The sequence below is a fragment of the Polypterus senegalus genome, chromosome 4, assembly GCF_016835505.1.
Source record: "Polypterus senegalus isolate Bchr_013 chromosome 4, ASM1683550v1, whole genome shotgun sequence".
NCBI classification, from domain to species: domain Eukaryota; kingdom Metazoa; phylum Chordata; class Cladistia; order Polypteriformes; family Polypteridae; genus Polypterus; species Polypterus senegalus.
Window position 1 is genome coordinate 238,710,283 of NC_053157.1, and position 17,505 is coordinate 238,727,787.

Genomic DNA, 17,505 nt, shown 5'->3' on the forward strand with positions numbered 1-17,505 from the left:
TGTCAGCTCAAAGCCTCCATGCGATACCATGAGCTGCTCAGGGTATAGAGGGTAGCTCAGACACATCCCAGAGTTAAATAGAAAGCAGTCCTGTACAAGCAGACAGTTCCCTGATCGTCCAACAATCCATTAAAAGCACTCCTTGAGTAGACTTGGCAAAGATGGGATGTGATAAGTAAAGGAGGCCAGCAATAAATGCAACAAAAGAGTTCAAGGGTGGGTTTATGGCTGAAGTGTAGGTAACCGCCAATTTCATAATAAACCAAAAATCGACAGCTAGAGCTTTAGACACAAGACCCACAGGTGTCACTCCATTTAAAAACTGCACAAGATTCCAACCATTCATGAAGAGCCTTTTATTTAAAATTTCAGATTCTCTTTCTGCTTGTTCAACCTTCTCAAAGCAACTATAGCTAAAACCAGGATCAGCATCAACATGGCAGCTGCAGCTCCCAGCACCAGGTATCCACTGGGAAGAGAGGCTGTGGGAGGAAGACAAAGGACATTTACTCTACAAGCCATACAGTCAAGGATGAAGACCTCAAGCAGAACTCTGGACTACTCTAGAAGGATCAAGATGGTTACCTTTCTGCTCCAGTCTGGAGGTTTGCATACCGTCAGCCTCAAAAACCACAGGACCACTGTGAATGAGCACATTCTTCCTGGATGAAGCAATTTGTTCCACATTTTCTGCAGCTCTGCCAGATCCTGGGAGGAAAAAAAAATAAAAAATAAAAAATAATTTGTTTAGCTTCACAAACCGATCCCCCTTTACCAAGCAGTCAACCAGTTTTCACACCATGTCTATGAGACAAACAGTCTCCATACCAGTGTGCAAAGCATCAATTACAAGGCACTGAATTACTGTAGTAACAGCGACACCATGTCCTACAAAACAAAAACCACAGCCAAAAACGGCCACGGGCTACTTACTTCTTACAGGGCAGCTCTGAGTACAGGGGTCTGTGGCAGAGGGATAGCAGGCAGCAGCAACACAGTAGATGAAGATCTACATAGAAAAGCCAGGGACACAAATCGTGAAGCCACACAGCAGAGAAGCTTCAGACGTCACTGGTTTGTATCCATACACCGATCTCCAAACTGAAGCCCACCGCAGTATTTCAAGCAAGACCACAGAAACAACAAGGCAGGATTACCCTTTGCCACAAAAACCCACCTTTTCAGCCAAGGCTTGCTGAGCTACAGGGTCCACAAAAGCAAACATCTCAAACACAAATCTCTTGTAATGACTTGGGTAGGCTACTCCAGATGTGCCGTCCACTGTCACCAAGCTAGTCAAATAGTTGTCCCCTGCGTATGGGCACCTGGGACAAACAGACCTCCAGTTAGCATGGACCAGCCACCCTCTTCACCTTACCCTCCCACAAGGTGGTCACCTACCCATTCACCAGAAGGCTCCACTGGGGCTGGCTGGAAGCAGCAGGTCCTGGAGTGACCCAGCAGTCCCCTAGTGTCAGCACAACGTTAGGGTCAGTCCTGTTCACGATGTGCACTTCCACAGCCACAGGATCCCTCAGAGTTTTGGTCACTGGGTAGTCCGCATCCACATAGTAGGAGCCATAGGAGGAATCTGACCATGGAAAAGAGCAGAAAATTACTGGAAATTGCATACGCTAACCATATGATTCTCGGAACTACAAATCTACCATGTTTTATTGTACCTTCAAACCATTCTGTGAAAGGAATGGAAGGATCATGGACCCCACCCAACAGTACCTGTAGCAATGACCAATTCCAGGTCAAATGGCCCTTGCTCTACTACTGGAAGAGGTGGCGCCACAGTATACACCTCAGCCTCCACTTGCACATCCTGGCTTCCCGAGTAGGTGCACTGGAAGAATAACCTGAGGAGAGAAACACCACATCAGAGCAGGTAGAGCACATTTAGGGTCAGAGGATGCAGGTTCAGAAGCCTTACTTGTAGACACTGTCCCTGGTGATGGAGCCCTCTGGACCACTCCTCACAGTAATGGCAGCAGACATGGTGTTCTGGTAAGTCACATTGCCACCAGAAAGCTGAAACAGGGACATTAGAATTACTGCAATCTATGAAGTCATTGCAGGGGGATTTCCATTTCTAGCACATCAGCAAATCATTTCTAAGGTCTGTATGGTCCAACAACTTAAAAACAAACCTGATCCCCTTTACTAGGACAGAATAACTACAAAATGAGGACTAAAATATTAGATCCACCACAAGCCATCAGGTCTAATACAGAGATCTTATTACTCAGCTCTCTGGCTTCCTATGGTTGACAGAGTGCTTGCTGCTGCACATCACCAAGATGGAGTCTCACCTGAACTGTGCTGCCACAGGCACTGACGGGAAACTGGTACATGACAAAGCTGGACAGGCTGGTCACAGGGCTGCAGCTGGGGGAACTGCTGTCCACCAACTGGATGGACCCAAGATCCAAGGGAGGAAGGGTCACATTCTCAGACACCACCACCACAAACTGGCCATCCAGGGTGCACTGCACAGTCACTGGCAAAAGCAAACACAAGCATGAATATCCAGTAGCAGCCACATTTGCTCACTCGCACTCTCCAACCACTTACCATCATTGGCATAGTAGCATGGACTGGTGCTGCTGCCTGAATCATAGCAACAGTTGCTGGCTTCACAGTCAGCTTGAGTGATGGATGAAGACCCTCCACAAGGGAGCTTCTCGCTGTCCACAACGGCACATCTATCTGCCGGAAGCTTAAGAACTCGACGACCTTTTTTTTTTTTTTTTTTAAAATAAATAAATAAATACATAAATAAATAAATAAATATACATATATACATATACATATACATATAATACACACACACACACACACACACATATAAAAAGACTCCATGTTCCAACCCTGAACAGAAGCATACCTGGCTTAGGGCATGTGAAGGTTTTCAGATTTGAGCGAGATCCAACGGCAATGGTCACGACGTATTGGGAGCTCTAAAGTGAGCAGAAGAGGCTCAGACCACAAATGACATACAACTTAATTTAAAAACAGTAACCAACGGCTGAAACGTCGGCGCTACTCACCTTCTCAGACGCATAACCGTACGTTGAAGAAAAGGGCACAGTTAGTGTGGTGCGGCCAGACTTTTCACGGATGACAACTCCTGGGAGATTGTTGGTCACCTTTACCAGTCCAACACTCGTCTCTGAAAAAGATAGTTTACCAGCTTTACTGGAATACGCAGGCGCTGACAAGTCCAAGTACCGAGGACACGCCACACTCACTTTGAAGAAAAACGGTCGGAGAGCCGGCAATTGACAGCATCATCATCTTGTCACCATCGCATTTTTTGGTCAAGTCTCCTGACGCCGCATAAACAAACTGCACCCCCATCAGGCAAACGACCAGCAAGAAAAAGCCCCAACAATCCAAACGTGCCATGCTGTGAATTCGCCAAACAGAAACACCACATGAACAAGAGAGCGCAGGTTTAAATCATCAGCGGCGGCGCGCGCAAGTTACTCGTTAGTGAGAAAGCGCGGGAAGTCTGAGGCACGCCTTCTGCTCGTGCGGCTTTAATGAGCAATCAGCACGTCACGGCATCGGATTGATATGTCCAGTAGAAGACCGCGTGTAAGTGACCGCTCAGCAGTGCGATCTTTTAATTTAGTGAGGGAAATCAGGAAATCTCAACTAAGAAAAAAAAAAAAAAAGGAGAAACGTGACAGCTATAGGTACGAGTATGTCTAAAGAAGGGCTTTGTAAGGTTTTGGAATGACCCGTTAATTAAGTACTGATTAATAAATCAGAAGAAAGAGGTTCTTTCTGAATTTTTTTTTTTTTTTAATTCACAACATTTTTGAATTTTGGAAACTAAATGACTAAAAGTTAGATCAGCCGTATTGTTTTAATTGAAATTCCTTCCGGAAATGATGTAGAAGAAAAATACTTCCATAAAAAAATATTATCTTTCACATACTTTCTCGTGGTTCAACTTTTTTAACATCTTTTTCCAATTTCATCTTTCCCTCTTCATTTTTTAGCATTTCATTTTAACCTGTTATTTCATTTCATTGTTTAGCAGGCATGTTCTAGTATTTGGAGATGAGTTTCCCGACAACGGCGAATCCTAATAACGGGCATTTTTTTTTTTTCGTTAACTTATGCAGTCACCGTGCCGCAAATCCAGTTGTTATTTATTTTTTTTTTTCATTAGCTGTGGGGAATGAAGGGGATTTTTTTAGACTTATTTTACTTTAGATGGTGTTCAAGCCCTCTCTGTATCCTTTAATTATCACCCCTGGTGCAGTGCGGACTTCTCTTCGTTGATTTGTCCCACTTTTGTTTCTCACACACAAGGGCATCGCGATGTCATCGGAAAGTAGAACATGGGGCTCATCGTTTCAAAAATAAAAGTTTCTTTTACTGATGCGTTTGTCTGTCCTTTCTTTCGCGTTTGTCCACGAACGTGTCCGAATTTAGCCGGTTTTAAGGGCTTTTTCGTATTTGGTTATTTAATTACTATGTAGTGTTTACCTTATGTAACTTTTCACAAGTGTATTTATTTCCACTGATGGGTTAATAACGAAAACATTTGTCAATTGTCAATCAACGACTTTGCAGTGCGTATAGCATGAGATGAGTCCTGGGATAAAAAAAATGTAGCCCATAATAAGATAAATAAATGAATAAAATTACTTTAAAAAAGTCTTCAAACATTTATTGCAATTGAGGTATAATAAACCGAGCGTAGAGCTGCTTTGCAATAAGCTTTTTGTTCATCAAATATTTTGTGTAAGAGGCTGACACTGGTCATGATTTTTTTTTTTATACTAGGCTGACCCGTCTTTTAAGGCGACCGACTTTGAAGTTGACCTCTTCTTAAGGCAATTCAATATGTAGATCAATTTGATATTTTAGACAAACTCATTAATTTGGTTATATTGCATTTGAGCGGTATTACTTTAATACTCGTAGTTTCTGTTATTTTTGTAATGAAATTTAAATTCTTTTTCTATATTGAGGTCGCCCTTTTGAACCCCCCTGATATTTACTATGCGGTGTGGCATTTGTTCTCCATCAACATTAATTATTTCCAGAGACATAATTTTGTCTATTTTTCCAGCGCATCGCGCACAAAAGCAAGGGAACGATGGGAGCACCAGAACTCTGCTCACATCATGTCGCTTCGTACCGCAAGCTGCAAGTAGTAAGCCTGTGATAAGCAGAATACCGTTACGCTTTCCACTCACGGGACAGAAGGACAATCCCGACCGCTTTTATATAGTAAGAAAGAAGAAGAAGAAGATATCGCACAGTCTGGAGTAGAAAATCATCTTTTACCTGGAAAAACGAAACTACAAATCCCATCGTGCATTGCAAAATGGACTGGGCGTGTGTAAAACACCGCGCCTGCGTAGCACTCAAGGGACAGAAGGACAATTCCGACCGCTTTTATATAGAAGGATGATGATTTGAGTGGTCACTTCAAGGCAAGCGGGCAGCAGTGATGGAAAGTAACGAAGTAGAATTACAATTGTTTCTGGGTTTTTTTTTTTTCTGTAATTTTATTTACAAGATTTATCTGCAGAAACTTTTTACTTTTATTCCACTACATTTTATAGCACATATCTCAACCTTCCAGTCAGTTACTCTTCTACTTGGCGATGTATTTTTACAGTCATGACTACATGAGTAGTTTCACGAAGCAATAAAAGAAGTCCTACAGAAAGCAGGGTGTACAAAATTCCCTGATATTTGCTGAACCGAGTTAAGACACGGCCCACAAGACTATGCACGGCGTTTTGTTTCTGAATTGTAACGCGCTCACAGTCTCTACCTGCTTGTTTGCTGTTAACTATTGTAACTGTGTGTTGAGCGATACTGACAAAGTTTTTTTTTTTTGCAGTGTTCACTGTAACTTAATATCTTAGCTATTGTTGCAACTTATGTTGATATTCAGTGCAAGTATACAAAAGCGTTATTATAGCTATGTTTGCTATTTGCGAATGAACATATTGTTAAGTCTGTGCACGGTTGACCTTTGAGGAGAGATGAGTTGTATTTTTCTACGCTACAAGACGTTAAAATGTGTTGATTTTTTCAGTATTAAACGTAAAGGTATTTTTTTCTAAACGAATGCCGTCTTGGGCATTACGCTGTACCTTTAATTATGGTTAATAGTGCCACCTACTGGTTTGATTAAACAATACGTAAAGTTGAGATATGTTTTACATTGCTCTTCCTGAATACTGTGTAACTTTGACCTTTAATTACTTATGTTCATATATGTATTCCATCGGTATTTATGCACTTATTGTATTCATTTATTTCTGTTTAGATACCACACATGTATACAAATCTATCAAAGTACCTGAAGCAAGCTGGAGAAGGGTGTTATCTACTCTCTGGTGTAGGTGCGGTTCTTTCTAACCGAAGAATTAGGCCAGCAAGTGAACACTCAGCACAGTAACGTACAACTGTCACTCACAGTGGGAATCGATTGGCGAGAACAAACGAATTGATTCAGCATTGCGTTCCGCGAGAGAGATAAACGCACGATCCCGCTACGCCAGCCTCATTCGTTTGTAGTGCTTCAATGGATCGCCGACATGTCTGTGGTTGGTCGCCGCTTGATTATGTGGTAAAATGAGCCAGTCTGTCCAAGCATGAATTCACCTATCGAATGACAAACTGCCTGATATTAGTGAAACAATACCGTTGATGCATCACAGAGAGATTTCCTTTCACTATTCTAATCTGGTCGAATCTAATCTAATGTAAATTTATAATTATTCCTATCCTCCAGTTGACAACCAGTAAAACACTCAAGTGCTGTCATTCTTCTCATCTTAAGACCGGGACAGACGAGGAGAAAACAGACAAGCTTGTGAAATGAAGGGACCGCGGAGCTGGTTTGATCAAAACCGAAAAAGCCAATGTGGCTTAAGAATTTGATGACTTTTGGGGTTTTGTGAGGGGTAAGACAATCAAGTCAGGATGGGGAGCATGCACTGGTACAACACGTTACCGCACCCACCACATGACAAAACAGCACAGGATCCCGGTTGGCAACCCCCCAGGCAGACATGCGGTCCAGTCCCACCCTCCAGAAATGACCTATCTGTCGCAGCCAGAGGTTACATGGGTAAACCCTTGGCCTGGTCCAGCCACTCAAGTCCTCAATAAGGATCACCCTCTGGGAATTGCGTCACATGGCCATAGTGTCTACCTCACTGAGAACTTCACTTGAAAACTTAACACCAAACAGCTCGTCAAGAGGGCCAAACAGCAGCTGGACTTTCTGAGGAAGCGGAGGAAGTTTGGTATGTCGACTAAGATCCTCGGCATCTTTTACAGCTGTATTGTTGAGAGCATCTTGACCAGCTGCATCACTGAATGGTACGGCACCACTAATGCTATGGACTGCAGATACCTGCAGAGAGTGGGAAAGACTGATGAGAAGATCACCAGGACCCCACTGCCCTCTCTGCAGAGCATCTACAACTGCAGTGTCTGCAGGAGATCTGCCTCGACTCACCCCCAACACAAACTGTTCACACTTCAACCCTCAGGCACGAGGTATAGAAGTATGAAATGAGGGCTTCCAGGCTAAAGAAATTTCCCCAAGGCCATTAGCCTCCTAAATAACTGATTGGAGTTTATAACCGCGGTCCACCTCATTCTGTCGACCTTACACAACTGTATTGGTCTTGTCCATCACACACCTACCTGCACATTACACTTTATACTTCTATTCTGTTTTTATACTTTACGCTGCCTCTGTTACTTATTATCTATCTGCTGCTTATTATTTATGTTCATCTTTATATGTTGATTATGTTATTTGGTGCAGACAGCAAAGGAAGAATTTCATTATACTGGGAAACGTGTTTACTTACTGTGCACATGACAATAAACTTTGAACTTAAACTAGTGATGTAAGCTCCCTTACAATGCAGGTCATGTGCCTCATTTGGGCCTCCAGGAGCAACAGAAATTCAAACCAGTGGGACCCAAAGATTCTCTGAAGAGACACACATGACGGAGTCCAGTCTTCATCTCAGGTCACCAGATATCGTCCATGTCTGACAAACAGGGGCCACCAGGACTCTGAAGACTTGGACCTTCATCATTTTCAGATATAAGGAGAACCACACACCCCTATCAAGTGACCTCATGACCACTCATGCTCTCTTAAATCATGTATTGATTTCATAGAAAGAGTCACCAGAGATATGAGTGTCACTGCTGAGGTAAGTAAACCTCTCGATGAGGTCGACACTCTCTCCGCAGACACACTGCTGATGGCCGTGCCCAAGAAGCCATTAAAGGTCTGGCTCTTTGGTTTTTATCAGGACCCTCACAAGGCCAGACACTCAGACTCCTCACTCAGTCTCTTGATTGCACCGATCAGAGCCTTCATTGACTCTGTGAATAATCACAGCATCATTAGCAAAGTCAAGATCAGTGAATCTTTCTTCACCAACAGATGCCCCCCATTCACTGGACCCTACGACACTATGCAACACTCAGTCCATGCAAGCACTGAACACAGTAAGAGCAGAACACACCGCTGATGGACCCCAGAATCACCTGAGAGGGTCTGCCCCCTCTCTGCACAGCACTCACAGTACCAGTGTACAGGCCGGCCATGATATCCGACAACCTTGATAGGATCCCTTAAAGTCTCAGGATGTCCCACAGGGCTGCTTGATCAACTGACTCGAACACTTTACGAAGGCTGTAAAGAAACTCTGTTGATATTGATGTTTGCGCTCCATGAGAACCCTCAGTGCCAGGATGCAGTCGATGGTAGACTTCTTAGGCGTCAAACCAGACTGCTTCGGTCGCTGGTAGGTGAGCAAGTGATCACTGATCCTATTGAGGATGACCCTAACAAGGACGTTACCTGGCACTGAGAGCAGTGTTTTCATCCTGTAGTTGCTGCAATCCAGGCGATCACCCTTCCCTTTCCAGATAGGGATGACAAGTCCCGTTTTCCAGCCACTTGGGATGACGTCCGTCTCCAAAATGGAAGGAAAGATTATTTGCAATGCCAGGAGGACAGCTGGCCACCAGCCTGGAGAAGTTCACCCACAGATACCACAGAACCCTGCAGCCTTCCCTACCCTCAGCTGGTCCACCATCTTTGCAATTTTAGTGAAGGTGGGAGGTTCACAGCTAATTGGAGTATCAGCTTCAAGAACCGCAGATCCAGAGATGTCCAAAATCCTCACAGGAGGATCAGCTCATCACTGATCTAAGCTATGCAAATCTAGTCTAATATATTATAATACTAGCAGAATACCCGCGCTTCGCAGCGGAGAAGTAGTGTGTTAAAGAAGGTATGATAAAAGAAAAGGAAACATTTTAAAAATAATGTAAGATGATTGTTAATGTAATTGTTTTGTCACTGATATGAGTGTTGCTGTCATATATATAGACACAGACACACACACATACATATATACAGTATATATACATATACATATATATGCATATATATACATATACATATATATATATATACATATAGACATATATACATATGCATATATAGCAAAATACCTGCGCTTTGCAGCAGAGAAGTAGTGTGTTAAAGAAGTAATGAAAAAGAAATGGAAACATTTTAATAATAATGTAACATGATTGACAATGTAATTGTTTTGTCATTGTCATGAGTGTTGCTGGCATATATATATATATATACGCAGGGAAGCGAACCCGGCTCTCCTAACTGCGAGGCAGCAGCGCTACCACTGCGCCACCGTGCCGCCCTGTATATATCCATCTATCTATCTATCTATCTATCTATCTATCTATCTATCTATCTATCTATCTATCTATCTATCTATCTATCTATCTATAAATATATACACATATCTGCTTTGGGGTGCGAGGAGCTGTTGCTGGGGGTGCCAGAATCCACTGAGAAAGAAAAATTTAAAACATTATTTGTACAAAATCTTAATTTATCTATCCATTCCTAAATAATTAAATGGGCAGGCTATTTCGTAACAGTGCAATATGCTACTTGTTAAAATGGATGACTCCTGCTCTTACGTGCACTTAGTGCTGCGTGGGTATTATGAACTATTTGTTCAAGTTCTATTTAAATTTTAAATATAAGTAATTTTTATTTGGTCGACAGAAATATGTTTAGTAGGAATGAAAGTTAAATTTAATCATCATTGCATAAATTTTTCTTCACCATAGAAATTTAAAGACTAAATCCAACTTCCATTCCTATCAAAGATATTTCTGGCGACTAAATAGAACCTACTGTAGTATATCCAAATTCGAGCTATTGAGCTAATTTGCATAAACACACCCCTTCACCTGCGATTTTAACTTAGTTACAAAGTGATCAAAACTCTCGTTTATATCCTGCGTCCTATCATTAAACTTGTATCCCGCATTACCTGTGGGCATGAGAAACACCAGCGGCACCCTGTCTATGAACTTAATTTAAAGTTTAGGTTTACACCTTTCTTTCTTTCCGAAGTAGCAGCACTCATTAATATGGTAATATATGTCACTCGCTCGCTTCTTATTGTTTCGCTGCCTTCTCAATTATATAATGCATGTTTTCTTCAGCGCATTTTGGATCTCTTCCTTGTTTTCTACGTACTGCGTTGACAGTCAGATCACGTGATTACGTGGGAGGCGTGAAGATGTCACACGAAACTCCGCCCCCCACTGAACTGGCTGAACTCCATTACAGTAAATTGAGAAAAATACCTTCCAGTTATGACCCTTACGCGTAGAATTTCAAAATGAAACCTGCCCAACTGTTGTAAGGAAGCTGTAAGGAATGAGCCTGCCAAATTTCAGCCTTCTACCTACACAGGAAGTTGGAGAATTAGTGATGAGTAAGTCAGTCAGTCAGTGAGTGAGTGAGTGAGGGCTTTGCCTTTTATTAGTATAGATAATATAATATAATATAATATAATTATTTCCATCTTCCTTCTGACAACCAGTAAAACACTCAAGTGTGTAAGACAATGAGGATATCATATACAGTCATATGAAAAAGTTTGGGACCCCCTCTTAATTCTTTTAATTTTTGTTTCTCATTGGCTGAGCTTTCAAAGTAGCAACTTCCTTTTAATATCTGACATGCCTTATGGAAACAGGAGTATTTCAGCAGTGACATTAAGTTTCTTGGATTAACAGAAAATATGCAATATGCATCATAACAAAATTAGACAGGGGCATAAATGTGTGCACCTCAACAGAGATATGACATCAATACTTAGTGGAGCCTCCAAGCAAGACCAAGGAACTGGTAGTGGATTTTAGGAGGCCCAAGCCCCTCCTGGACCCCGTGATCATCAGAAGTGACTGTGCAGAGGGTGCTGACCTATAAATACTTGGGAGTGCAGCTGGATGATAAATTGGACTGGACTGCCAATACTGATATTCTGTGTAAGAAAGGTCAGAGCCGACTATACTTCCTTAGAAGGTTGGCGTCCTTCAACATCTGAAATAAGATCCTGCAGATGTTCTACCCGACGGTTGTGGTGAGCGCCCTCTTCTATGCGGTGGTGTGCTGGGGAGGCAGCATAAAGATGAAGGACGCCTCACACCTGGACAGACTTGTTAGGAAGGCAGGCTCTATTGTAGGAATGAAGCTGGACAGGTTGACATCTGTAGCAGAGCGACGGGCGCTAAGCAGGATCCTGTCAATCATGGAGAATCCACTGCATCCACTGAACAGGATCATCTCCAGACAGAGGAGCAGCTTCAGTGACAGACTGAGGAGACCCCACACTATGCGACTCTTAACACCTGCTGTCTTGTCTGAAGTCTTTGTCCACATAACTGGTTATAAAGCAGCTTTATTTTGCAGAGTCACAGTGAGAAGAGTTCAGAAAAGCAGACAATCAATATACATGACAGCGTCAGGGCTCTTCTGAACCCCGTCTGTTGGGTGGGGCAAGTTTATATACCCCTAGAATGCGTGACTTAATATCATTATGAAATATAACAGTCAACACGTTTATTATACACAATCCTTGAGCCTCTTCAACGTCCCTTGCAAAACTTGATTTCTTGGCCCCGTTTGTTATGGCGTTCAGATGTAAGCTAAGGGAAAACGTGATAAGGCAGACTCAGGTGTGGAATGCTCAGACATTAAGTCCTTTGGACAAATGTTTTTCTGTTTTGCTCAGCAAAGCATGCTATTACATAATGTATGGTGTGGACTTGACCCGGACACAGATAGGCGGACATGTTGTACTTCACCACCACACGTGTTTTATTTACAGTTATTTACAAATATTTAGTCACTCAGACTCAGTTCAAATAAGTGCACAAACCCCAATACTCAGTCCTGGCCTCACAATGCCTTTCTTCAGGCCGCCTCCACACCTCTCTGGTGCCTTGTCCTGCTTCCACCCGACTCCAGCCTTGATTGAAGGGAGACGGCCCCTTTTATATACTCCCGGACGAGCTCCAGGTGGTTCCCGGCGTTCCACTCTTGGCCACGCCACAGCGTGATGGAAATGCCGGCTGTTCTCCCGGCAGCTCCCCGGGTGTCCTCCTAAATCTTACCCCAAAGCACTTCCTGGTGTGGCGGAAGTGTTGAGGTCACAAGTCCCCAAGGCATTGGGGCGCCTACTGGCGGTGACCACGGGCCTCTATAGGGTGGGGCTTCCATGCCCTGAACCCGTGGCCCCCAAAGCAACAAGGAAGGCGGCCCCCACGTGATCCCAGATAGTCACAGGCCCACTTCCGGTCCTCCAAGGCATCCCAGCCGGGTCGTCGCCCCTGGCATCCGCGACAATGGTTTTGTAAAGCTTACTTCTCAGACATGAATTAGTAAAAGGGAACGAAGAGAATATTCATCTTCCACAGTTCCACCCTGGGGTTGTAAACGCTAACATTATTCAAAGTTATTGTCTCTTTTTACATGCATTTTTATTACTCTTTAATTTAATAATCTATCTATCTATCTATCTATCTATCTATCTATCTATCTATCTATCTATCTATCTATCTATCTATCTATCTATCTATCTATCTATCTATCTATCTTTTACCTCTCGATGCTGTCCTCCTATAGCCTGTGATGAGTGTCTGGATGCTGGATGGAGGTATTTCTGACCATTCTTCATACAATCTCTCCAGTTCACTTCAATTTGATGGCTGCCAAGCATGGACAGCCTGCTTCAAATCTTCCCATAGATTGTCGATGATCTTCAAGTCAGGGGACTGTGATGGCCATTCTAGAACATTGTACTTGTCCCTATGTATGAATGCCTTTGTAGATTTCAAACTGTGTTTTGGGTCATAGTCTTGTTGGAATATCCATCCCCTGCATAACTTCAACTTTGTGACTGACGCTTTATCCTGAAGAATTTTTTGAAATTGGGTTGAATTCATCCGACCCTCGACTCCAAAAAGGGCCCCAGTCCCTGAACTAGTCACACAGCCCCACAAAAAGATGGAACCTCCACCAAGTTTGACAGGAGGTAGCAGGTGTTTTTCTTGGAATGTGGTGTTCTTCATCCACCATGCAAGGCATTATTTGTTCTGATCAGATAACTCCATTTTTGTCTCATCAGTCCAAAGCACTTTGTTCCAAAATGAATCTGGTTTGTCTAAATGAGCATTTGCATACAACAAGTGACTATGTTTGTGGTGCGAGTGCAGAAAGGGCATCTTTCTCATCATTCTGCCATACAGATGTTCTTTGTGCAAATTGTGCTGAGTTGTAGAACGATGTACAGACACACCATCTGCAGCGAGATGTTCTTGCAGGTCTTTGGAGGTGATCTGTGGGTTGTCTGTAACCATTCTCATAATCCTCTGCATATGCCACTCCTGTATTTGTCTTGGCATGCCAGACCTGCTAGGTTGGTTTAACATCAACTGTGCCTGTGGCCTTCCATTTCCTTATTCCATTCCTTACACTTGAAACTGACAGTTTAAACCTCTGAGATGGATTTTTGTAGCCTTCCCCTAAAACAGGAGACTCAACAATCTTTGTTTTCAGATCTTTGGAGAGTGGCTTTGAGGATCCCATGCTGTCTGTCACTCTTCAGGGAAGAGTCAAAGAATTATAAAAAAAAAACATAAACAAGACCTACTGAGATGATTAAAGGATCACCCCCTAATGCCAATGTCATTTTGTTGACCCCCCTTTTGCTTTAATGCCAGGCCTGAGTCTGTTGAAACTTCTCTATCAGCTTTGCACACCTAGATTGAGCCCACTCGATATTTGCCCCAACTCTTCTTTACAGTTGAACTGTTCAAGTTCAGTCACATTAGATGGTGAGCGTTGGTGGTCTGCTATCTTCAGATCTTTCCACAGATTTTCAGTGTGATTTAGGTGCTTTTATGCGTTTCTAAGATACGACGCAAACTCCGAGGTGATCGAGCTTTTTCAGTTGCAGCTCCAAAACTTGGAAACAATTTGCCGTAGCACTTCAAGTCAGGCTGTGTCACTCGCTGTCTTTAAATCTTATTTAAAACCGCACTTTTACCCCCTGGCCTTTAACCCAGTATGATATGTTGACTGTCTGCGTACTTTTTATTATAAATCTCCTCAGCTCTTATGTATTTATGTGTTTCTGTTTCTTTTACCCTTTGGTTATTGTTTGTCTGATATGTTGGGCTTTTATTGTACAGCACTTTGGTCAGCCTTGATGTTGTGTTTAAAGTGCTTTATAAATAAATAAATAAATAAAATAAAACATGCTAGCTGGGCCGGCTCAAGACAGACATATATGAGGGGGCTGACAGAAATATGAAGGGGGCACATGGTGGCGACGGAGACGGGAAAGGGGTGGGGTGGTGGTGGTGGTGGGGGTGCTCTGGATAACTGTTTTCGTCATGTCATTGGATTGCACTTTGTCAGGCCTCTACCCTAAGACCTGTCCAACTTGGGTGTCCCACCTGAAGGCTAAGCTTCTGCTGGTGTGGCTCTTAGGGTCCGCGAGGCATGAAAACCCCCTGACCACAATAAGGTGGCAATCCCTAAGGAGGAAAACTGAAAAATAAAACAACAAAAAACAAAAAAAATTTTCCTCATCAGATTAAAACAACTAAAAACATGACATTTATCTTAATTGGATGGCCTAAATCAAATATATTCGAACCCAACAAAAACACTTCTCACTATTGCCAATATTAGCAAAACTAAAAATGGTAGGCCAAGTTATAAAAAAAAAATCAATTCACTAAGTTTTGAAAAATAAAACTGAAAAATAGAAGAAAAAAATCTAATAAAATAAAGAATAAAATAAAATATCCATCCAGATCTTTACAACCAACAATATAAAATTTATCTTAATTGGATGGCCTAATTCTCAAATAAATTTGCAAAATAAAGTAAGAATAAAATAAGACCTCTCAATATAGCCAATATATACAAAACTAAAAAGGAATGGCATAGTAATTAAAAAAAAAATGTCTTTCCTACAATTCTCAAACTAATTTGTAGAACACAACAGATTAGAACAGAACATTTGAACTTTTTTCTTCTTTTTTGTCTTTTTGTCTTGTTTAAAGCTTGTTTGTTTTGCATCAACTGAACTCTCCATTTGCAACTGAACAGCTCCACTCTCCTTTCACTTCAATCCACTCTACAACAACATTCTCCTATTTAACTTTGCAAACGCTCTTCCAAATTCATCCATAGCCAAGTTATTTGTTATGGACTTCTCATGGGCCAAAATCACTAAATTCCTCTTTCTTTTGTGTAACATGGTGCGACGATAGGGGGTTAGGACCCGTGACAAAGTGGAGAAGGAACTCTCACACGATGCTGAAGACACACCAATGACCAGGGCTGTTACATGCAATTTATGCAACTCAGGAAAGGGTTCCTTGTACTCCCATCACAGCCAGAGGGTGCAACAGGATGGGATCTAGAAATGTGATAGATTTGGGAGCAACACTAGATATGGCTCTCATCAGGTCAATATTCTTGTGTGAAAATCTAGTTTCTATTTCTGAAATGGCCCTGTCATGGATGTTGAGCAGGGATCTATTCAGAGACTGATGGGGGGAAATGGTAGGGTCACCAAAGTCTGTAGAGCCCAAAGTTGAGAGTACAACACTTTGACCCAGGTGTTTGCTCATTGTTCTCCTTCTCTTTGTTGGACGTGACTCATCCTCAGCATTAGATAGATAGATAGATAGATAGATAGATAGATAGATAGATAGATAGATAGATAGATAGATAGATAGATAGATAGATAGATAGATAGATAGATAGATAGATAGATAGATAGATACTTTATTAATCCCAAGAGGGAATTCATATAATCCATATTAGATGACACTCCCCAACAGTCATCCTAACGGATGTTTTTAAAGGAGTCCAGTGCTGCACTAAACCTCAGAAGCACTGCACAGATCAACTGACTGAGACTGTAGAATAGCATTTGCTGGTTTCAAGACACCAAGCACCCGCACTGGGAACTTTCCAATCTCAGACAAGTGATGCCTCTTAATTTGGCATAGCAGGCCTAATGCCTCGGTACACAGGTCAACTGTATCATCACCATCCTCTGTCATCTCAGATAGGATACTAAGGATTTCTTCTTGATTGTCTACAGTGCACCTTGTCACCTCATAGTGGCTTGTCCATCTGATCTCAAGCAGCTTTTTTAGACAAGGTGCATCATGTTTATTGAGCACATAGTGGTGGTGAAAAAAGTTGTAGACTGAACTAGATAGGCTAAAAAATCTTTTTTCACACGGTTCACTCTGCATGGTGTGGACACTTTTTCTCTAGTGTCGTTTCTTGTGACTGAAGACAGAGAGATATGATTAAAGTTAGTATTAAATCTTTTATTAATACACACCAGGCAAAGGTAAGAATTACAGAGAAGCACAGTCCTAGGACACCTGCCCTTCATCTGCCCCGAGAAGTCGGTGTCCTAAATCTTTTATAGGGCAAAGCTTTATCTTATGACTTTAGTTGCACAAGAATTTCGAGACATTACATCTTTACAACAATTTGCTTGGATCAACATTTTTAAAGTTCATCAGTTGATTTTAAAGTTCATCAGTTGGTCACTTGTGGTTTTTTGTCTGTTAGGAAAAAACGGGAAGTTGCACTTGCACTTGCACTATAGGCATTTTGCTTAGCACGCACTTCAGTTCTGATCATTAATTCCTATTTTCCAATCTCATACTTTGGTATCTGTATTTTTCTATTTCACACTCCACCCTTTTGATCAAACTGAAGTATTTACCTGAATAGGTGTTTAGACTGAAGAGATAGAGAGAAGGGAGGTAGAGGGTGGAGAAGAAGGAAGAGAGGGGGATGGGGTATGACCTGAAGAAATTTGCAACATACTCTCTTCATGTAATAGATAAGCTTTAGCGAGAGAAGTATTAAAATATTTAGAAACAATATATCGAATAAGGGGATCTATGCAGCAAGCAGTGAGTAATAAGAAAATAAAAGCAACTGCTAATGAGATAAAAACAGATTTGAGCCACTGGCCCCAGGAGCCGAAAGTAGAAAGAAACCACTGGTCCCAGGGGTTAGAAATTCCAGAATTATTGGCC

At 42.0% G+C, this 17,505-nt stretch overlaps 1 protein-coding gene across 2 annotated transcripts; it reads right to left on the reverse strand.

Moving 5' to 3' along the window:
* Positions 1-341: 341 nt before the first annotated feature.
* On the reverse strand, positions 342-3,454 carry LOC120528246 (zona pellucida sperm-binding protein 4-like). Of its 2 annotated transcripts, none has more exons than XM_039752369.1 (12): positions 3,258-3,454; positions 3,057-3,178; positions 2,894-2,966; positions 2,581-2,742; positions 2,319-2,506; positions 1,940-2,037; positions 1,738-1,865; positions 1,402-1,591; positions 1,178-1,325; positions 934-1,009; positions 586-708; positions 342-482 (listed from the first exon to the last, which is right to left on the reverse strand). In XM_039752369.1, exons 1-12 carry the CDS (start codon positions 3,412-3,414, stop codon positions 361-363), a joined length of 1,587 nt encoding a protein of 528 aa, XP_039608303.1. In that variant the 5' UTR covers positions 3,415-3,454; the 3' UTR covers positions 342-360. The 2 variants fall into 2 exon arrangements, with proteins under 2 accessions (XP_039608303.1, XP_039608304.1); XM_039752370.1 differs by lacking the exon at positions 342-482 and adding an exon at positions 492-511.
* Between the last annotated feature and the right edge of the window lie 14,051 nt (positions 3,455-17,505).